The sequence below is a fragment of the Myripristis murdjan genome, chromosome 13 (genome assembly GCF_902150065.1).
Source record: "Myripristis murdjan chromosome 13, fMyrMur1.1, whole genome shotgun sequence".
Lineage (NCBI taxonomy): Eukaryota > Metazoa > Chordata > Actinopteri > Holocentriformes > Holocentridae > Myripristis > Myripristis murdjan.
Window position 1 is genome coordinate 31,482,095 of NC_043992.1, and position 22,547 is coordinate 31,504,641.

Below are 22,547 nucleotides of genomic sequence, written 5' to 3' on the forward strand. Positions count from 1 at the left end.
GCTAGCATCGCTACTAGTAAACAAACCCTACTTGAGTTTGTTAGCTGGTAGCTACGTTAGCTAACTACACTGAGTTTGTTTTGACTGACTCTAACATAGCTAAGTTTACATAACTTTGATAACGTTTTAATATGAAACTGACCTTGGAAAAAATGTTCGCTGCAGATCCGGGAGTATTTGGACGGCTGCCAGTCCTTATGATTGTTAGCAGCTACCCGTTGCTGTCTTCTGTCCGCATCAGAAGGCATCCTATAAAAGGCTAGATTAGGCTTACAGCCTTGCCTGTTGGCACACTGCACGGCACAGCAGGAAATCACCATCTTACCATCATAAAAGTAAATTAAAAACTATCTTCAACCACAGAATGTCACAAACTATAACGCGCCTCCGTATCTTAAATTGACGTCCACTGTTCTTCTGCCGTCCGTCATGGCGTTCATATTTTGCGCGAGTGGAACGTGACATCACGTGAAAAGGGTCAATACAAGGAATACAAGAATACAAGGAATACAAGGAAGTTTATTCGTCATTATACAACAGGTTGTATAACGAAATTAAAATGTGGTTCCTTCTTAATTGATTCATTAAACATGGCATTTCTTTCCTGTAGAGCTGCTGTAGCTTCATCTGTCCACACCCTAACTGTTTTTACAGTTGGTTTGACCCTTTTTGTCAGCTGGATGTAAGTAGGCAGGAGAAGCAATGAGATCTGGTCTGACTGGTCCAGTGTGTTGTTTCCCCTGGTGGAGATGTGTACGTGCTGGTGGAATCTAGGCAAAACAGTTCTGAGGTCCGTTTGATTAAAATCCCCAGCAACAATAATAACAGCATCTGGCTGTTTAGTCATGTGACTGCTGATGACCTCATACAATTCCTGGAGTGCATTTTTTTAATTTGCATCTGGTGGAATGTAAACAGCAGCAACAAACACACTGGTGAATTCTCTAGGCAGGTAATATGGTCAACATCTCAGCAGTAAAAACACTCAACGTCAGGTGAACATCTTCCATCCACTCTGGCTGCACCCGTGCACCAAGCACCATTGATGCACACACAGAGTCCGCCCCCTCTCGTCCCACCAGAGTCCCGTGCTCCATCAGCCCGGAACAGGCTCCACCCGTCCAACGCCAAAGCCTCATCCAGCATGCCATCATGAAGCCACATCTACCGGCTCGTTTTCCTCTCTTCCTGGGTTGACCACACCGCTTTCGGTGACGTCTGGTCCGAATGTTTTTAAATGTCGGAACTTGAGATGCTGAGAGCAGAGATCATCTCAAGGTCCGCTGCACTCAATCCAGTCACCGCACCTCTCCCTCCGATACCAACGAGCGCGTCACCGTCGTAAGCAACACAATTCCCAGCAATAAAAGCAAAAGAATCGCTCCTTTTTCACCTTGCCATTTTATAACTTTTATAACTGGAGGGAGCCACCGGCTTCATGTGTGAGGAGAAGAGAGAAGAGACCTCTCTCTGTGGTCCTTCCTAGCCAGACAGGTGTGCAATAGGAGTCGACCTGGTGAGCAAATTAGAATCATTCCAGTCATAATGCAAAAAAAAAAAAAAAAAACACAATAGCAGAAAACTGACAACAGAAGCAGCAGAAGGCAGCAGAGACACACAGGGTGATGACCAGCCACAGAGCAGCTGCAGCAGCAAGGACAAGGTGGTTGATGATGACAAGGAGAATGACATGAAGGGATTAAGAGGACTACAGCAGGTTGGCTGGTTGGTGGAGGTTGGGTAGGGATCACCTGAGAAGAAGACAGCCACACTTGCACAGGGAATACATACTTGAGCATATGACACACACACAGAAGATTAGAGGGGAATAGGGGAGAACGTAAGTGGGATCCAGAACAAAGAAATAAGGGTATAAATGCATTAATACAGCAGAGCTAATGGAGGCGGAAGGTACAGGAATAAGCGAGGCCAGCAGGGGGAGCAGGACCAGTTACAGCAGGGCACAGGGAAGAGCCAGGTCACAGACCTAAAGATGGGAGCCACATCCATGTAGCAGAAACAGACATAACCCACTCACACACAGAGGAGAAGGGGTCAGTAACACAGAAAATATTATAACTGTGGATAATATAGCCCAGAGCGAGCATGTAGATAGAAAATAGGTGAGGGCCAAGGACGGACCCCTGAGGAACACCGTGGCTAAGCTCTCAGTACTCAGAGGTCAAATTGTAGTAGTGGACACACTGCTTTCTCTCTGAGAGATCAAATTTAAACCAAGAGAGTGCCAGGCCACAAATACCAATTAGATCTTCCAGGTGCTTTAATAATATGGTGTGATCAAATGTGTCAAATTCTGCACTCAGATCAAGTAAGATAAGTATACAAGTAGCACCAACATCAAGGGCTAGTAAGAGATCATTTGTCATTCTAGTAAGCATGATTTCAGTGAAATGAAAACACTTGAAGTCTAGTTGAAATGCTTTTAACTGATTGTTGGAGGGCGTATGGTCTGAGCAGCTAAAATGTTTTCAAGTGTTTTTGAAAGGAACAGGAGATTAGATATCAGCCTGAAATTAGTTAGGGCTTCAGGGTCAAGGTTACATTTTTTAAGTGAATATGTTCACATTTCCACAGCACAGAATTATTTTCAAACATCTAAAGTGCTCTGAGAAATTTTTACCCATCATACATTTTATGTTGTTCTTCTCTGGCCTAAACAACATGATAATGAGTACTTTGACTACTTTGGAGCAAATTCCCAGGAACACTGACTTAAGCTGGGATAAAAGTGATCGAGACTTCACAGAATATTAGTATGATATATGCAATGAGTTTAGCTTCATTAAAACTATCAGGTAGTTAGGATAGTTATAGCAGTTGGCTAGGATAGCTAAAACAAAGCAAAATAAAGCCAGAAGTCCTGTGGACCCAAGCACAGCCCACAATCCTATAGCTGGACTTACACTGCACTGTAACGACAGTCATTACAAGTAAATGGAGCGCTAACGAGCCATAAACATCAGAGACTTTGGGTGACATACCCACTAAGGTTAAATACCCGAGCTTCCCACAAGTTAGACTACCAGTCTGATCTAGTGAACAGCATGAACTGATGAAGCCACTTGGATAAGGGGTGAAATGTCTTCTAGATATATAACTAAGTCCAGTTGACCTTATTGAATTTCCTTGAGATCCCAGCAATTTCCTCGTCCCCAAGCAGACTGGGGGATTCCACTCAATACTAGATTTGAGGCACAATAACAGAAATAGCTAAAATCAAAGTTGTTTATTCACAATAAAAAATAGTTAAAATGGTTAAAAAGAGTCCGGGCCTGCAGTCCAAGTAAAAGACAAGGTCTAAAGTGCTGGTGCTGGGTGTCCGGGCCAAAGTCCAGGCGTCACTGGAGGTGGCATCCCCGTCGCCCACGTACGTGGGTGCGGTGGCGGAGGGTAGCCTTCACACAAATGGCTACTTTAAGGGGTGCACGGTTCCTTTCCGTAGCACAGTGGCTACTCAAATTTGCGCTGCTATTACTCAGGCTGTGGCTTAAAAAGAGTACCGTGAGTTTAGGCGCTTCCAATATAACAACACTACAAATAAGTCCACTTAAGGCACCACAGCGAAATCTACAAATAAGAGCATGCACACTACAACGCAGTCCCAACGTCTCTCGAGCAAATATAGCCTGTTAGCTGCATAATAGAGCCTGTTAGCTGCATAAGGTGGTTAATTTAGGCTACTCCGACATCAGTAGTGCAATAAGCAGAGGCACTTAGCTGGGAGGAGGGATGAAGCTTACTTCACCCCTCCGCAGATACCACAGCGCCTCCTCTCGTCTCCCCCTCCACTGTTGGCTACGACTTTGGGACTTTCTTTGGGACCACCACAGCTCAGGAGGAGGGCCTTGTTCATCTTGGCTCCTGCCCCCCAGAGGCACTATCAGTCCCCATGCAAGCAAGGGTGCATCGCTCTTCTTGCTGCTTGTAGGTACAGTTGCTTTCTGGAGTTGGTAGTGGGGGCATGTGTAGCACACTTGTAAAAGGACGACGCTTACAAGGGCGTTGTAGTTGAGATGATTTTACTCTCCATCTGTCAGTGATAACATTACAGAGGACACACACATTTCAGCATGGGTTTACAACGGCATGCTCAACTCATTTGGTGATATAATAACACTAGAAGAGCGCGAACACAACAGAGGCATTCATCATTATAACAGTAGCTGAGCTCACAGCTATCATTAGCTACACACAATCACAGATCAAATGATACAACGGGGAATCAAAATAAAACATAGGCGACCAAAAAGCTAAATCCCAAGTTCCCCACACATGGCCGCAGCAAGTTGCGATGAAGGAAGCGCTCGGGGCCCTCTTTTCCCTCCGGTCTGACTCAGTACACCGGGTGCTCGGGGTGTGGCCGATCCACCACCACACTTGGCTGTTCCTCCCATCTGTCGCTGAGCTTGCCTCTCTGTCACCTCCGTTGGTCCAGGACCAACACTCGTTCTCCAGGAAGAAGAGGGGCATCTCTTGCGGTATGGTCATAGAGTCTCTTATTCTTCTCCGCTGCTCTTTACAGGCTCTCAGATGCTTGGTTGTAAGTGTAGGTGAGCTGTTCATGGTGTCGGCTTACCCAATCTGAAGTAGTGGGTGGTGCGGCTGGCCCTGCCACTTCAGTCAGCATGTCTGCAGGGATCCTCAGGTGTTGGCCAAATATCAAAAAGGCCGGGGCATATCTTGTTGAAGCATGAACAGTGTTATTGTATGCTTGCACCAGCCCTGGTAAGTACTCCACCCACCTGTCTTGTTTCTCCACTTCCAACGTGCCCAGGAGATTCAGTAGAGTCTGATTGAACCTCTCGCAGGGCCCATTCCCCATTGGGTGATAGGGAGTGGTACGGCTTTTTCGGCACCCATAGATTTGACACAGTTCCTTAATCAATCTGGACTCAAAGTTTGGTCTGAGTGAAACACTTCCGGGCAGCCAAATGGTTGAATCACATGAGTTCATAGGACTCGGGCCGTTATGAGAGCTGTCTGGTCGGGGGTTGGGACTGCCCATGCAAACCTGGAAAACAAATTTGTCATCATCAGTATATTTTGATACCTGTTTGTGGGGCGGCTCAAAGTCAAAAAGTCCATGGCTACAATATGCATTGGAGCCTTGGGTAATATTGGAACCAAACGCCCTACCTTGTAGTCTAGCCTAGTGCAGGGAGCAGCGTGGGCAGGCTTTGATCCAGGCATGCGCCATTTCTTCCATCTGTGGCCAGTAGAAGTTCCTCCTCAAAAGGGATAACGACCTTTCCAGCCCAGGGTGGCCAGCCCGTTCGTGGTAGTTATCCCATAGGGGCTGGGCTTCTGAAGCTGGGATAACAACCTGTTTCAGGATCTCAAGAATTTGAGCGCGTTCTACATTTCTGCAAACAACACCATCGTGTAGTTCTAGACGCCTCCAGTGGCTGAGTAGCCGCTTAAGTGGCAAAGCCAGTGTTTGTCTCTCTGCAGCAATGGGTAACCCACCTCTTTCCAGGTATGCTTTCACCTTACTGATTGTGGGGTCTCAAGTTTTTACTCTCCTCCACCGCACTGGATCCCACCCCCAACTTGCAGGTAAGGTCTGTTGAGTGGGCGGGGCTTCAACCACCACCTGCACCAGCCACTCCTGCCCCATCCCTCCATCTGCTTGACCTGTGCTTGTGGAAACAGCAGGGAATCTGGAGAGAACATCAGCATTAGTGTTGTTTTTCCCTGGCCGATATTTGATGGTGTAGTCATAATTGGCTAACTGGGCCACCTTTGTTCTGTGGCCCCCAGCTTTGCCGTGTGCAGGTGTACAAGTGGATTGTTATCTGTCACTACAGTAACTTTTGCCCCCCACAAATAATCTCTGAACTTTTCTACTATGGCCCACTTCATAGCAAGAAATTCTAATTTGAATGAGCTGTAGTTTGCATTGTTCCGCTCTGCTGGGTGGAGGCTTCTGCTAGCATATGCAATAACCCGCTCTACACTTGTTCTTGGGCCAGGACAGCCCCGAGCCCACAGTTACTGGAATCAGTGTAGAGCACAAATGGGAGAGTGTAATCAGCATACACTACGATTGGGGCTTGAAGAAGCTCTTGTTTGAGCTGCTGGAAGGCTGCTTCACATTGGTCAGTCCACTGCACGGACTTGCCTTACACTGCTTGGGAGTTTCCAGTCCACCACGGCCGCCACTTTGTTAGGGTCACGGAAGACTCCTTTGCTGTCCACAACATGTCCCAAAAACTTCACCTGTTTCTGGTAAAGCTGGCACTTCTCTGGACAGAGTTTCAGGCCATAGCGTCCCAGGGACTGGAACACTGCCTCCAAATGGTCCAAGTGTTCTGAAAAGTTCTTTGAATACACAATTACATCATCCAAATAAACCAGGGCAGACTCTGCTAGCTGGTCTCCTAGACACCTCTGCATTAACCTTTGAAAGGTAGCTGGTGCATTGCACAGGCTAAATTGCACCCTTCCAAACTCAAATAAGCCGAATGGCGTTGTAAATGCAGTCTTTTGCTTGTCACTCTCCTCTACCTTAACCTGCCAGTAGCCACTGGCTAAATCTAATGTGGAATACCACTCTGCTTGGGTCAGGCTTGTCAAAGAGTCCTCGATGCGGGGCAGGGGAAAAGCGTCTTTGTGGATAATGCTGTTAAGTTTGCGGTAATCTACACAAAACCGCCAAGCCCCACACTTTTTCTGCACTAGGACAATGGGAGCAGCCCAGGGACTACAGCTCTCTCTGATAATCCCTCCCTCCTGCATGCCCCTCAGTAGACTACGTATTTCCTTATAAAGGGTAGGGAGCACTGGTCTAAACCTCTCCCTGATTGGTTCAGCATTACCTGTTGGGATGCGGTGCTTCACGACATCAGTGTGCCCATAGTCCTCCTCGTGGGTTGAAAACACATCTTTCCATTTGTAGATGAGTTGGTCCAGCTACTGCTGCTCTCCGTCTGTCAGACCGTCTCCCTTAAGGATTGTGGGTCCAGCAGTTCCTTCAGCTGCCTCCGGTAGCTCCTGGCTAGCACTGATGAGGCTAACCTCCACCACCCCTGGGCTGACTTCTGCAACAGAGAGCTCCCTTCCTTCTCTCACACTCTGGGGAGTGACAGCAGACACAGTGGCTAGCTGCTGAGACCGCTGAGATAAAATGAAAACAAAAGGAAAATAGCACCTCCTGCTGGCGGGAGTTCTCCTCAGCGAGCACAGTAGCCGTTATGCACAGGTAGAGGTAAAAATTCTGGCCCAGGTGTGAGACAGGAGTGTCTGACCATCATCCTGGTAGCATGGGATTGACACACAGATGATTGCATTGAAGATCAGGTGGAGCCCACTACCTTCAGAGCCCTCTCTGAGAGCTATGTCACTCAGTCAACTCAGTCAACAGTGTTTATGCTTGCTGTGCCCTTGGCGAAAAGAGTGATTGAGTTGTTTGCCCTCTTGGTTCACACCAGCTTTTTGCTACTGTGCAGTGACCAGAGTGGTGCTGCCCTTAGACCAAACCCCTCCTTTGTTCCTCATGTGGTGAACCTAATCCAGTGGTGCAGGAGGGTAGTGCACCCTGAGCCTGACTCCTCCCTTGTCTCAGCCCCCCTTCAATCAGAGTCAGGAAATAAAAGGCACCTGTGAGCCTCGGCTCTTTCTCTGCCTGCCTCATGCCCTGTCCCTGCTGTGGCTGCACATTGTTGCACTTAGGTAGGTGCCCAACTGTTTTTGGTGGTTCCTTTACCCGTATTACCTCCAGCCTAGTGTAATGAATGTGTGTGTATGTGTTGGCTATTCAGGGTCAAGGACTTCCCTACTGCTCTCCTGCCGTCCCATTTATTACGTAGGCCTAGAGGTGGTGAGTAGAACTCTTCCCCATACATTCAGGGTATGGTAAAGGGCCGAATTAACTGGTTTCTCCCTCTTTTAGGTCCTCCTGCCCCATATTGAGTACTGCTGCTTTGCCTACTTGCCCTTTTGATTCCCTTTTTTTTCCTTTCATTTATGGTTTTCTTTTGCCTTATTTGTTTACTAATTTGCCCTTTGTTATGCCCAGGTGTTGTTTATTTGCCCATTTAGTTAACAGCTGGGATACTTATTTATGTTGTGAGTTGTTTTCTGTAAGTTCTCCTTTATTTCAGGTGTGGAGTGCCATATTGTTGAGGGGCTAGGCACTTGTGGTGAGGTCCCTACACTTTTTTTGCGTGTGAGTAGTTGCACTGGGACACCATAGACTGCACTATTGTTTTGTGTGAGGTTTGCTGTGTTTGCTGTGTTCACTGGAGAATAGCGGTAGCACTCCTAGGCACCCCTCCGTGTAGTCTGCCTCTCACAAGTGGCCTCCTCTCCTTTTTCTATTTAGTTTCAGTTAAGTTGGGCGGTGTTTTACCTTTTGTAATTGTCTTTTTTTAGAATTTATATTCAGGCCTTTTTAGTATTCATTGTAATAAAGTAATTTCTCAATTGTGTATAGTTGTGCTGTTTTTACTATTTCTTCTTTTCTGCAGCTCCAGCCCCTGCCTTTTGGTTTTGATTATTTTTGCTTATTTTTAATAAAATTTATGTTAATTGTCAATACTCGCCTCTGCCTCCTAATTGGGAACAAACCTGTGTGTCCTTTTTGTATTTCCTGGGGTGAAACTCCCCAGGTGGCGTTGTCTGGCTTTCCATTTTCCTCATAGTAATATTAACCTATAACTTCAATCTACCCCCCTACACTCTGCCACACTCAGAACATTGGGAGCTTGCTGCAGTCAAGGATCATGCAGTTGGATGCTTTTTGCCTTCCTCCTTGCAGGGGAGATAGGGAGGTCAAGCAGTATTTCTTATTCCCTGTACACATGTTAGCATATTACGTCCACACCCACCATCCAGAGCACTGAACAGTTGTTCTTGTGCTATGAAATGGTTGACAAAGCCTTTTCCAAGAAACCTCTTGCAAAATGGCTATGTGAGTGTATCACACCTGCCTATAGGCAGGTGGGAAGAGACCCTTCCACCATGGTACACACACCTTCTACATTCAGTGTAGCAAGCTATCTTTAGTGCGATGAGAGTAAAGGACATATTCAAGGCAGCATCCACAACTGTTCATATGATTCTATCTCTTGGACATTTCAGGATCTTTCACTGGGTCAGTGCTCGCTACAGCGACACAGGACTTGTGAGATGTGGGACTGTGGGAGTCTACTATTAGACTGCCTTGGGCATTCACATCACCCACAATTCCGTACTCCGATGAGATGGGAGCTGAGGGGTTCAGGGTGTCTAGGTATCACTTAACCCTGTTGGCTACACCCACCATCCCACCCTGCCCTAATGGACGGGGGCCTCTGACTTTCAGCTCAAGTGGCTCTCTTGAGACATGACAGGGCCATGGTGTTTATTTTAGTCCATCAGATTTCAGTGAGGCTGTTGCTTGATGGCTATGTCATGTCATGGTGTACATTCATCAAGCACCACCTATTATATCCAAAGAGTCCAGTAGAGGGTGGAGCCTGTGTGGGATAGAAGAAGGTTATGATATTATAACCCATGCTCTACAAGCATGTATGTGTTACCCACTACCTTCGGACCCTGCCTTCAGATGCTGCCCACTGAAGAGGGTTATGGATGGAATAGCCACCTATTAATACAATGCAGACACTAGGCAGGCTGTCCCTGATTTGACAACTGTATTTAAGCAGATTTTAGTGAGCTAGTCTGTGTGTGTGATTGGAGGAGATTATTACCTAAAGAGATAAGATATAAGATAAGATAAGATAAGATATTCCTTTATTAGTCCCACGGTGGGGAAATTTCACGTATTACAGCAGCAAAGTGGATAGCAAGATATGAAGCATAATTTACACTATAAACAGTATATACAGATAATAAGTACCAAAGAGCAAAGATCAATAGAGACCTCTACCTTTGCTTATAGAGCTAGGGTTATAATATCATTACCTTACCTTCTTCGCTCGCTTTGAGGCTGGCGGCGCTCGCGCTAGCGCTGTGGCTAACGCGATCGAGGCAGGCGGCCTGACCGGTGAGGAGGACCGCCCACTCTCGCTCTCGGAGCACGACGTCAGGAGAGCTCTGAGGCGAGTGAACAGCAGGAAGGCAGCCGGCCCAGACGGCATCCCCGGGCGGCTGCTAAAATCCTGCGCTAACCAGCTAGCTCCGGTGTTCACCACCATCTTCAATCTGTCCCTGGCCCACTCTGTCGTCCCCACCTGCCTAAAAAAGTCCACCATCATCCCTGTGCCTAAAAAGACCAACCCAGCCGGTCTAAATGACTTCCGCCCTGTAGCTCTGACCTCCGTGGTGATGAAGTGCTTTGAGAGACTCATCAAAGACTTCATCTGCTCATCACTGCCGGACTCCCTGGACCCCCTTCAGTTCGCCTATCGCCCCAATAGGAGTACTGACGATGCCATCACCCATGTCCTCCACTCCACCCTCTCCCACCTGGACACCGGTAAGGGGAATTATGTGCGTCTGCTGTTTATTGATTACAGCTCAGCATTTAACACCATAGTTCCCCACAGACTGGTCACCAAGCTCAGGGACCTGGGGCTGAGTTCCTCACTCTGCTCCTGGGTTCAGAGCTTCCTGACTAGCAGACCACAGGTGGTGAAGGTTGGAGCCCACACCTCCAGCTCCCGTACCCTCAACACTGGTGCCCCCCAAGGCTGCGTACTGAGCCCTCTGCTATACTCCCTGTACACCTATGACTGCACAGCTACACACCAATCCAACATCATTGTGAAATTCGCGGATGACACAGTGGTGGTAGGCCTGATCTCCAACAACAACGAGACGGCCTATCTGGAGGAGGTGGAGCTGCTGTCTTCTTGGTGTAAGGACAACAACCTTGACCTGAATGTTGACAAGACCAAGGAGGTGGTGGTCGACTTCAGGCGAGAGAAGCAGAGGATCCACTATGCACCGCTCAGGATCTATGGGACCCCGGTGGAGAGAGTAAGCAATTACAGGTACCTTGGGGTTCACATCTCTGAGGATCTGACATGGACTACACACACCACCACCCTGGTGAAGAAGGCTCGGCAGCGGTTGTACCACCTCAGGCGGCTGAGGAAATTTAAGATCTCCACCACGCTGCTGAAAACCTTTTACGCCGCCGCAGTGGGGTCTGTGCTTTCTGTGAGCATCACTGCCTGGTACGGCAGCTGCAGCTCCCAGGACAGGAAGGCCCTGCACAGAGTGATCCGATGTGCTGAGCGCATCACCCGCACAGCACTGCCCTGCCTCCAGGACATCTACACCCAGCGGTGCAGGTCCAGGGCAAGTCGGATTTTAAAAGACACTCATCATCCCAACCACAGACTGTTCGAGTGGCTGCCCTCAGGCAAGCGGCTTCGCTCCATCAAAGCCCGGACTGAGAGGCTGAGAAGGAGCTTCTTTCCCCAGGCCACTCGGATTCTGAACACATAACACAAACTCTGTATATCAGTCCACAACACCCCCCACCCCCCTCCCACCACCACCTACAACTACACTACACCCTACATTACTGGCAGATTGCAACACGTAAAGACTGGAGGGGAAGGGGTGACTCCACAAGGCTGGATCAAGTCTGACAGCTCCTGTAACCCAGTACCGGGCATCAGGTTTATGTCACTTGGTCTCACGGTTTCACACTAACCCTGAACCTCCGGTGGAACGTGTTGTTCTTCAGGGTTTTGCAACTCAGTTCTTCTACTCATTTGTACTTACCCTCTACTTATTTGTACTTTTTGTACTTTTTGTACCTTTTGTATATTGTTGCAGATTGTATATAGTCGTTCATTGTATATAGGAATGTCATATATTCTTTCTATTTTATCTTTATTTCTATCTTATTTTCTTTTATTTTTTTATTATTATTACCGTTATTATTATTATTTGTATTTTTATTTTTATTTTTATTTTATTTTTTACTTGCACAGTGCCGGAGTTGTTGCAATTACATTTCACTGCTGCTGTACCTGTACATTCATGCATGTGACAAATAAACCTTGAATCTTGAATCTTGAATCTTCTTTGTTCTTTTGCCTGTTTCTTGACATAAACAAGTTAAAATCAACACTCAAGCAGAGAGACAGAAAAGAAAACATACAACAAGCAGGTTATCCTTCATAAGATTGAAGTAAGGAAAGGAAAATGAAAAGAGAAGATGAATACAGGTTTGCAGAAATGATTAAAAATCTAATTCTGATTTTGCTAGTGTGAAATGTTTGGACAGAAAATTACAAAACTGGTTCATTCCATCTTTTTGTTATGAGCCATGATTTAACAACAATCAGTAGGGGCGTGCCCAAGGGATGTAGGCTGTGCTCTGTCTTCTAAGGGATAAGTATCAGAAATGTAAGTATGAGCCGTGCCTTGTAATGCTTTAAACTATCAGTAAAATCTTAAAATCAATTGTAATACTAACATGCAAAATATACATATACAGTATTTTACCAGTGTAATAATGGCTACTGCACCATGGCCTAGTTCATCGCTGTTATCATATGGTGTCTTTTCAGCAATATACAGTGGTGTTTTTGTGTTAGTTTAAATGTTTTAGGATTCAGGCAGTTCCAGACTATGGTCGTTACTACTAATGAGATCAACAGGAACTCAAACCTGCTACCTAATGTCTCTCTGGGATACAGAATGGGAGTCATGTTTTGCTTCTATGAATATGAAGTGACAATCAGTAGTGACATAAAGGGGGTGTTCTATCAGTTGCATCTCTTATCTTAAGATCAGCCTTCCCTCGGAGTTCATATGGCGAGATGTAAACAAGGATTATCCCAGTGTCTATCTGTGGTTGGTATTTAGAATTACATGCATTCCCGGCTGCCTGACATTTGCAGACAGAGAGCAGTAAACAGAGAGAGAGCAGTAAACTACAGAGACAGAGAGCAGTCAACTATGGTTTGTCCAGAAAGGCCCGTAACCCCAAAAGAGCATGCTCTGGGACTTATGTGGCACTGTCGCCTAGATACACTGGGCTACACAACTGTTCTTTGTAGAACAGTTCTTAGGAGAGCAGGTGGAAATTGCAAAAATTTTCAATTCAAGGATTAATGTCATTCACCTTGGGCAGGTACTCAATTATTTTTTGACATATAAAAGATTTGGAAACGTGTCCACAATAACTGAACTCTCACCAAGCAAGATGCCTGGTTCCTGTTTTTGTGACTATGACTCACTCACCCCTAGTGTGGAACAGGTGTTAGAGTGCTTTGCTGAGCCAAGAACACAAATACAGAAGCAAAGCAGAGAATACAGGTGTGCTGTACTAAAGCAAGCACACTAAAAAACATAAAGACATAGGGCCTCACTCAAAGTCTAAGTGTGCTGCTACCACCTAGTGGACATTATTAAACATAATAAGTGTATGGCTAAGGACTTCTGGGTATTTGGTAATTTTGAATGGGTCTGAGTTCTCTTGCTCTAGGAAGGACCACAATGAGAATTGGTTACACTGCACATTGTTTCTGCAAATACAAATGTTTTTTCAGCTGGTGCTTTTCAGAACAGTGAAAACAAATATTTTGCTGAACATACATGTGGTCTATCAACTGTAATGTCCAAATTTACTTATCTGCTTATATGTTTTTGCATTATTATTATGAAATACATATAAACACATATGCACAGATAACTATGTCTACTATGTGCACACATTAATCTATTCGGCATCAATATATTAAAACAAATTTGAAATTTAAATGAGGCCCTGCCCAAACTCTGCCACTGCCCTGATGGGTGTTGTGAAAGATTAAACACTGACGCAGGTTTGGAAAGGGGATGACATAGCACTGCCTTTAAATTAAGTGATGAGGCTGAGAAAACAGGTAAATACAGGAGAACAGTCATGATGGCACTTTCAGATATAGATGTGATCTTGTGCATGGTCTTGATCTTGCAAATTTTCTCTTCCTCCTTTTGCTCAAATGTGTCTTCCTCTGTTTCCTCCTCCTGTCAGTTACAGGGACAGTTTCATGTTAATAGGATCCACAAAACTGGAGATGTGGTTCTAGGTGGATTGTTCACAGTCCACTTCTTCTCTGTTTTACCTGAACTTTCTTTCACATCAGAGCTACAGGAGCCTATCTGCCATGGGTGAGTAGTGTACTTCAGAGATACAGCAGAAAGAAGACAGTGGTATAGATCATTCTCATGTTTCATTTTCTTCCCCAGTCAACTAACTGTGCTTGGTGTCTTGTCAACATTTACATATAGAATTTCTTACCATTATAATTATGCTTCTTCTGGAACTAGGACATTGTACTATGGCCTAGTTCATCACTGTTATCATATAGTGTATTTTTCAGCAAAATGCAGTGAAATTTTTGTGTCAGTTTTAATGTTTTAGGATTCAGGCAGTTCCAGACCATGGCCTTTGCAATTGATGAGATCAACAGGAACTCAAACCTTCTACCTAATGTGACTCTTGGATACAGTTTGTATGATAGCTGTGGCACACTTGGAGATGCATTTCGTGCTGCATTGTCAATGTTGAGTGGTCAAGGAGATCAATTCCTATTGGACAATAACTGTATAGGCCCCCCTCCAGTGCTGGGGATTGTGGGTGAATCTTCCTCAACCCGTTCTATTGCAATCTCTGCTGTCTTAGGTTTGTACAGAGTACCAATGGTAAGTATTCCCTCTGTTACCATTAACACAGTAAAACTGGCAGTAATTTTATCATAATTTAGGATGCACATTGTCTGTTTCTCATACAGGTGAGTTATTTTGCCACATGTTCCTGCCTGAGTGACCGGCAACGGTTTCCATCCTTCTTTAGAACAATCCCAAGTGATGCCTTCCAGGTGAACCATATTAACAAAACCAGATCTTAAAAAAAATGTTCACATCAACTCAGATTGGGAACACCTTAACAAATATTAAAATTTGAGCATTACTGTTTCCACTCTTATCTGACAAGGTTCGTGCAATGCTCGAGATTCTGAAGCGGTTTGGCTGGACTTGGGTGGGCCTGCTGATCAGTGATGATGACTACGGACTGCATGCTGCCCGATCCCTCCAGTCTGACCTGGCTCAGTCTGGTGGAGGTTGTCTGGCATATTTAGAGATTTTGCCCAGGAGTTATGACCCAGCTGAATATAGGAGGATTGTGAATGTGATGAAGATATCCACAGCTCGTGTGGTCATTGGATTTGCACATGAGAAACAAATGATTCATGTAATGGAAGAGGTTGGGATTGAATTACGGTAGATCAAAATATAGAAAACTGTTCTTTCAAACAAGGTTAAACAATGAATAGGATTTTTTTGTTTGTTTGTTTTTTGTTCTCAATAACTTTCTTACAAATAAGTAAATAACTGAATAATTCACACCTCTTATTGCCTAAACAGGCTTTTATAGGAGTGAAACAACAGGAAATTATGTTTTTCTTGATTACATTAATGGGGGAACCTCTATTGCTCAAAGTGTTGTTAGCTTTGGTACAATATGTAGATTCCACTTACGACTGACATGCATGAGCTTACTCTCAACAATGTGTATAACATGGAATTTGACCTCTGCTTATATGACAAACACAAGATGCTGCACAGCATAATCTATGGTACTACATTAGTGCCACTGAAGTCTGTATTTATATATGTGACATATTTCAACCCCGAGGTGGTAAAGCAGAATGTGACAGGTCTGCAGTGGATAGCCAGTGAAGCCTGGACAGCAGCTACTGGGCTGCAGGCACCCAACCTCATGCCATACCTGGGGGGCACTCTGGGTATTGCCATCCGTCAAGGAGAGATACCAGGACTCAGGGACTTCCTGTTAAGAATAAGTCCTGACAGTGACCCCTACAACAACTATAACAATAACATAGTGAGATATAAAATCACAAGAATCACATATTGCCTCCATATTGTCATTTTTGAACTTTTTTGTCTATACTTTGCTGAAAATTTCTCATCATTACTCTTGATATATTAATTTCTCCAGGTGAGGCAGTTTTGGGAGTACACATTTCAGTGTCGATTCTCACCACCACCAGCAGGGTGGTTGGATACTGGGGGAGCTCTGTGCACTGGACAGGAAGATCTGGAGAATGTGGCGACCACCTTTTTGGATATGTCAGACCTCAGGCCAGAGTACAATGTGTACAAGGCTGTGTATGCCCTGGCATATGCCCTTGATGACATGTTGCAGTGTATGCCAGGCAGAGGGCCTTTCAGCGGGCACAGCTGTGCCAGTTTACAGAAACTGCAACCATGGCAGGTGAGATATTAATTAAGCCTCCATCTTTTCTTGGTATTTAAAGGGAAACATTATACAAAATATCTAGATATGAGATTAGTATTTGTAAAATACATACTTGTAGGATAAAATTATTGCTCCACTTGCTTTGTGACAGCAATATCTCACTGTTATTTCTATGCTTCATAAGAACAGAGAAGAAGAGCATTTTTTTGTTGTTGTTCTTTTCTGCAAGTATAAGAATATTTATCACTTGTCATGTTGGGTTTGCATACTTTACTTAATACACATAAATATGGACAGTATGTAGCTAGATAAAAGAGGATAGTACCACTGTATTAAGAATGCTAAATACTGTTCAATTTTTTGCTTTTCAACAGATTTCCTCAGTTTGTGTGATTTCTCTCTTTTTCTATCTAGCTTTTGTATTACTTGGAGAAGATAAACTTCACCACAGCATTTGGTGATCAAGTGTCATTTGATGAGAATGGTGATGCCTTACCAATCTATGATGTGATGAACTGGCGCTGGCTCCCTGATGGGAGCACAACAGTTCAGACTGTGGGTGTTGTTAAGAAGTCAGCCTCCACAGGTGAAGAGCTCACACTGGATGAAGACAGGATCTTTTGGAATTTTGAACAGGTCACTTCTGCTCATTCAGCCACCTGTTTTGTTGTTATCTGGAAAAAAAAAAAAAACTCATCCTGATTATGTCACATCATTGTATGTAGAATGGTGGTGATAATTGTTCTTCTCCCTGTAGCCGCCCCGGTCAGTGTGCAGTGAGAGCTGCCCACCTGGCACCCGCATTGCAAGAAGGAAAGGAGAACCTGTGTGCTGTTTTGACTGCATCCCTTGTTCTGATGGGAAGTCCAGCAATGGGACTGGTTGGTATTTATTATTAAAAGGCAGAGTTTATCTTTAATAATAGACTGTTTACATGCATCTCTTTCATCACCTGCTCTTTTTCTGTCAGACTCCATGGAGTGCATCAGTTGTCCAGAGGACTTCTGGTCCAGCCCCCAGCGTGACCACTGCATTCCCAAAACAATAGAGTTCCTCTCCTACCACGAGCCCTTGGGTATCTGCCTGACAACCGCCTCATTACTAGGCACACTCATCTGCACCATTGTGCTGGGAGTCTTCATCTATCATCGCAGCACTCCCATAGTGCGTGCCAACAACTCAGAACTCAGCTTCCTGCTCTTGTTGTCACTCAAATTATGCTTCCTGTGCTCGCTGCTGTTCATTGGCCGTCCCAGGTTATGGACATGTAAGCTGAGGCATGCAGCATTTGGGATCAGCTTTGTGCTGTGTGTCTCATGCATCCTGGTGAAAACCATGGTGGTGTTGGCTGTATTCAAGGCCTCTAAACCTGGAGGTGGAGCTAGTCTCAAATGGTTTGGTGCTGTGCAGCAAAGAGGGACAGTTTTGGTTCTTACTTCCATTCAGGCAGCAATCTGCACAGCCTGGCTTGTCTCCTTCTCACCAGCTCCTCATAAAAACACACAATACCACAGTGACAAGATAGTCTATGAGTGTGTCATAGGGTCCACGGTTGGTTTTGCAGTCTTACTGGGCTACATTGGCTTTCTGGCTATCGTCAGCTTCCTCCTAGCATTCCTGGCAAGGAATCTTCCAGACAACTTCAATGAGGCCAAGCTCATCACGTTCAGCATGCTGATCTTCTGTGCTGTGTGGGTTGCCTTTATCCCTGCTTATATCAACTCCCCAGGAAAATATGCAGATGCTGTGGAGGTATTTGCCATCCTGGCCTCCAGTCTTGGCCTCTTGGTGGCACTGTTTGGACCAAAGTGTTTTATAATCCTGCTGAGACCTGAGAGGAACACCAAGAAAGCTATCATGGGTCGAGGCACCAGCAAGACATAAAAGCTGTATGTCAGCTCATCATTAACTCTTTTTTTCTCTGTTTATATATACATGTTTGATTATATACAATCACACTTTTTTCATACACATAACACAACAATGCTCCAGATGTAACAATAAATTATTACAAAAATGATGGTGAAAAATTCGGTCTCTCTCAATCACTGCTTGTTTTTGCCTATAACCAGTTTAGTTCAAGTGTAACTGATAGTGGGCCCAATTTTAAGGTTGATTTCATGTGTGAGAGAGAGAGAGTGTGGAGATTGTTAAGAGAGAGGAAACTAACCAAGTACACCTAATACAATTAGGCGTACTTGCAAAAACCTGCCAGTTTACACGAGTCTGTGTACCCACATCTTTACCTCTGAGTTTCCAGCAGTTGATGATTTCTGTTGCGTACTTCATGCTGCATTTAGAAGAATGGGACATCAGAGCATCCTGTATTAAATGTCACCACAACTACTGTGTTGAATGGCGCTTCTCCAATGGCAGCACCCCCACAAGGTCTCGTGATGCTGTTGTCACTGGCTCGCAGTGCTTTTGGGTAGCAGCGAAGATGGAGATTTCCCATAAAAAGACTTTCTAACTTGATATTTGAGGGTGAAAAAACGTGATATTAACTGGGAAACCAACACCTGACCTCAAGGATTAATTCAAAGGAAGGGACAAAAATTGTGAGGACTTTTCAAACGGAATGGTATAAAAAGAAAGACCGGGTTGTGTGGATGTAGTCAAGTTAGCAAGTTGTTGTGCTTTCTGCATCTCCTTTTCTCGGCGGGTAGCAGCAGCGTCTGGCTGAGAGAGGCTTACTGAGACCTGCACAACATGGCGAGGGCTTTGCTGGGCAGCACAGGCTCCATAACAGATCAGTTCACATAACAAAAGGGTAAAGGTTAACAGGGAGATCTCTCTCTCTCTCTCTCTCTCTCTCTCTCTCTCTCTCTCTCTCTCTCTCTCTCTGTTGATTAGTGGCACTAAAGGCTTATGGTCTGTTTGCAGACGGACACAGCCCATCCCTTGGATGTATCGGGCAAAGCGTTCGCAGGCCCACACACTCGCCAAGCACTCTTTCTCGATCTGCGAGTATCTCTTTTCCGTGTCGGTTAGAGTTCTGGAACAGAAAGTGACAGGTCGCAGCTCCCTGTCGTGGTCCTGCAACAGCGCAGCGCCCAGGCCATAGCTGCTGGCGTCCGCACTGACCACAGTCGGTCGGCCTGCATCATAGTAACAGAGTGCTGGTGTGGTCACAAGCATAGCCTTGGCTTTGTTGAACGCCTGCTCCTGGGGTTTGCCCCAGATCCATGCACTCTCCTTTTTGAGAAGGTTAGTCACTGGGTGCAGGATGGTGGACAGACCTGGCAGGAATTTGCCCACATAGTTTATCAGTCCCAGCACCTGGCGAAGTTCCTCCACAGTTGTGGGGCTTGGCATTTTGGCGATGCTTTCCACCTTGCTGTTGTCCGGTTTAATGCCATTCGCGCTGATGATGTGCCCGAAGAACTTTAGTTCTGTTTTTCTGAAGTGGCACTTGGCTCTGTTGAGTTTGAGGCCCGATGCTTTGATCGTTCACAGCACCGCGGCCAGGCAGTGGTCATGCTCCTCTTTGTTGGACCCGAAGACGAGAATGTCATCCATCACCACGACCGTCCCCTCCAGGCCCTGGAGCAGGCTGCTCATCAGCCGCTGAAAAATCTCAGGCGCTGAAGTGATCCCGAACGGCAGGCGTTTAAAGCAGAACCTGCCCATGGGAGTGATGAATGTGGTGAGTTTCTGGCTGCTGGGGTCCAATGGGATCTGCCAGAATCCGCTCGAGGCATCCAAGGTCGAGAAAACCTTGGCTCCCACCAGTTTGGGTGTGATATCATCCAGTGTGGGCAGGATGTAGCGCTCTCGCTTCACTCCCTTGTTCAGCCGTTTTAGATCGACACACACTCTGATGTCATCTTTGTTGCGTTTTGGAGCCGACACCATAGGTGCACACCAGTCTGTAGGTGTGGTGACTTCCTCTATAATGCCCATGTTGAGCATGCGCTTCAACTCCTTGAAGCGCATGCTTCAAGGGGAAAAGGAACTCTACGTGGCGTATTCACGTTGTAGGGCACAGCGTTGTCAGACAGTTCTATCTTCACAGGCTCACAGTTTAGTAGCCCAATCTCCCCAAACACATTTTCTGTTCGGTCATTGTTAATCCCGTTCACTCTAGAGATGAGTCCCATACGTTTTGCCACTGTCTTGCCCAGCATGTTGCTAGCATATTGTCCCTTTATGACAGTATTCCAGTGCCGATATTTCTGCCCCTTGTAAACAGTGTTAGCGAGGAATTTTCCGGCACACTTCACTTTTCCTGCTGAACGTCACCTCTGTCACAACTGTAGTGTCAGCTCCGGTATCAATCTTAAAGTCCCATGGGCTGCCCTCAACTAGCAACTCAACATCCCAATCAGTGTCCATGCCTAGCTCATCAATGACAGTTGTCTTTTGTTCAGTCACAGTATCAAGGAAAAGTCCACCAATAAAAAAGGAATCCTCGTCAGAATCTTCCCAAACCTCTGTCCTGACGTCTTTTAGCATTTTTGTTTTGCATACCACTCCAAAATGGCCAATTTTGTTGCACTTGTTGCATCTCTTATTGCGAGCAGGACAGCGTTCTGATTTACCATGTATCCTGTTACACCATTGGCAGTTCTGTTTAACTTCCTTGTGTTTTTGTTCATGTGAGTACTGTGGCTTTTCATGGCTCAGCCTCGTATTGCCGTACTGTTTGCGTCTCACTTCGTTCACTCTGCTTTCGACGTGCTCCACGCTCTGCTGTTTAATGAGCTCATTCTGGCGCGCGAGCTGGATGGCACTTTGCGAGCTTATCCCTGAAGGCCTTACCAACTACAAAGGCATTCCCATACCTTCTAAAACGGCACAGGCTGAGAGGTAAGCTTCTTTTGTGTCCAGCAGGAAATAACCCTCAATAGCTTTCTTTGCTGCTCCGCCGACATATTTGCAAAGGTAGTAAAGCTTCTCGTTGACTGGAATATTCCTGCAGCCGATCAGGGTTGGAAAAGACATCTTCCAGTCCTTGTATCTTAGGGGGTCTCCAGTGAAAATAGAGGGCTCTGGTATTGGGAGGTGGCTTGTGTTGATGCACTCTGCTAATGCATTGGCAAGTGATGTAGCGCTATTGTCTTGATGGGAGTTAGTAGCAGATTGCCCCCTTATGGCACGTTGTCATCACAGCAGGTTGTGTGTTGACATTTTAGGCTCCAGTTTCCCGGTGCAGCGCAGGGTGGCACAGTGATTTTGATGCCCTCAGAAAACAGTATTTTTTTTTCATATTCAGGGTTCGTACGGGTGCTTGAAAACCTTGAAAATGCTTGGATTTTAATGTTATGTTTTCAAGGTTTGAAAAATGCTTGAATTTTGGGTAACATGCTTGTAAATGCTTGAATGCTTGAAATTGTTACCATATTTCTGGTCTGACTAAATGTACCACTTATTAAATGGAGAGAAATAAAATAAGTCGGATTAAAAATGACGCCTTCACAGCTCACGCTCTGATGGGTTTCACAAGAGCTGGATTGATTGTCATGTGTCACGCCCCCAACAAGAGGGTAGTGCAGCAGCATGCGACCAACGTGCCGGGAGGTTGCCGTTTTAATGAACGTTGGCTGGGTAATGAAAAGTAGAAACAGTGGATAAAACATGGACCAAATCCACGTGTAGCATGCTGCAAAATATGCAAAAAGAAGCTTCAACTTTTCGCTATGGAAGAGTCAGCACTCTCGAGTCATGAAAAGTAAGTCACAGAGATGACTAGCCCTACATGTGTGATTTGTTGGCTAACGAGTGGTGTAGTCTACGTGATACGCAGGTATACTGCGTATACCCACTAGAAAAGGTCCCGCATTTCCGTATAACCACTTAAAAATGCGCAAAGATACGTATCAGCATGTTTTTTTGACATAACGTTCACTTTCCTGTTCATAAAGTCGCCTTCTCTGTGTTACGAAGCGGCTCTTTTTGACCATTTTTCGGGGGACACTACAGCTGGAGCTAACGTTAACGTTTCAGAAAGTGTGTGTGTGTGTGTGTGTGTGTGTGTGTGTGTGTGTGTGTGTGTGTGCGCGCGTGCGTGCGTGCGTATACCCACTAGAATAAACTAGACTACACCACTGTGGCTAACCATTAGCTGCATGCTAGACCTAAATGTAGAAGCACTATGTGATGTGTCTGAATGGCAGTGTCAATTAGTGACAATTATTAAGGGCTAAGTTAAGAACAAAGCCTGCGTTTCTCAACAGTAAACTGCAGGAACTTCCCACAACTTAGAATTGAAGCACAGCTGATGTTAGCCCATAAGATGATAGACATAAGAGTAGACACCGCTTGGCTACTGGAGCGCAAGACGTATACCAAAGCAGCAAGCTCTCTCTCTCTCTCTCTCTCTCTCTATTTTTATGCTATCTATCTATGAACC

At 45.5% G+C, this 22,547-nt stretch overlaps 1 protein-coding gene across 1 annotated transcript in view; it reads left to right on the forward strand.

Moving 5' to 3' along the window:
• Positions 1-13,912: 13,912 nt before the first annotated feature.
• Positions 13,913-22,547, forward strand: part of LOC115370326 (extracellular calcium-sensing receptor-like) — a gene marked incomplete at its 5' end in the record, with an annotated part of 41,310 nt that continues 32,675 nt past the window's right edge. The window contains 9 exons of the mRNA XM_030067313.1: positions 13,913-14,082; positions 14,322-14,616; positions 14,706-14,792; positions 14,909-15,178; positions 15,611-15,817; positions 15,935-16,210; positions 16,610-16,831; positions 16,953-17,076; positions 17,166-17,359. Of these exons, the coding sequence (XP_029923173.1) occupies positions 13,913-14,082; positions 14,322-14,616; positions 14,706-14,792; positions 14,909-15,178; positions 15,611-15,817; positions 15,935-16,210; positions 16,610-16,831; positions 16,953-17,076; positions 17,166-17,359 (1,845 nt within the window). The remainder of the gene's footprint in view (positions 14,083-14,321; positions 14,617-14,705; positions 14,793-14,908; positions 15,179-15,610; positions 15,818-15,934; positions 16,211-16,609; positions 16,832-16,952; positions 17,077-17,165; positions 17,360-22,547) is intronic.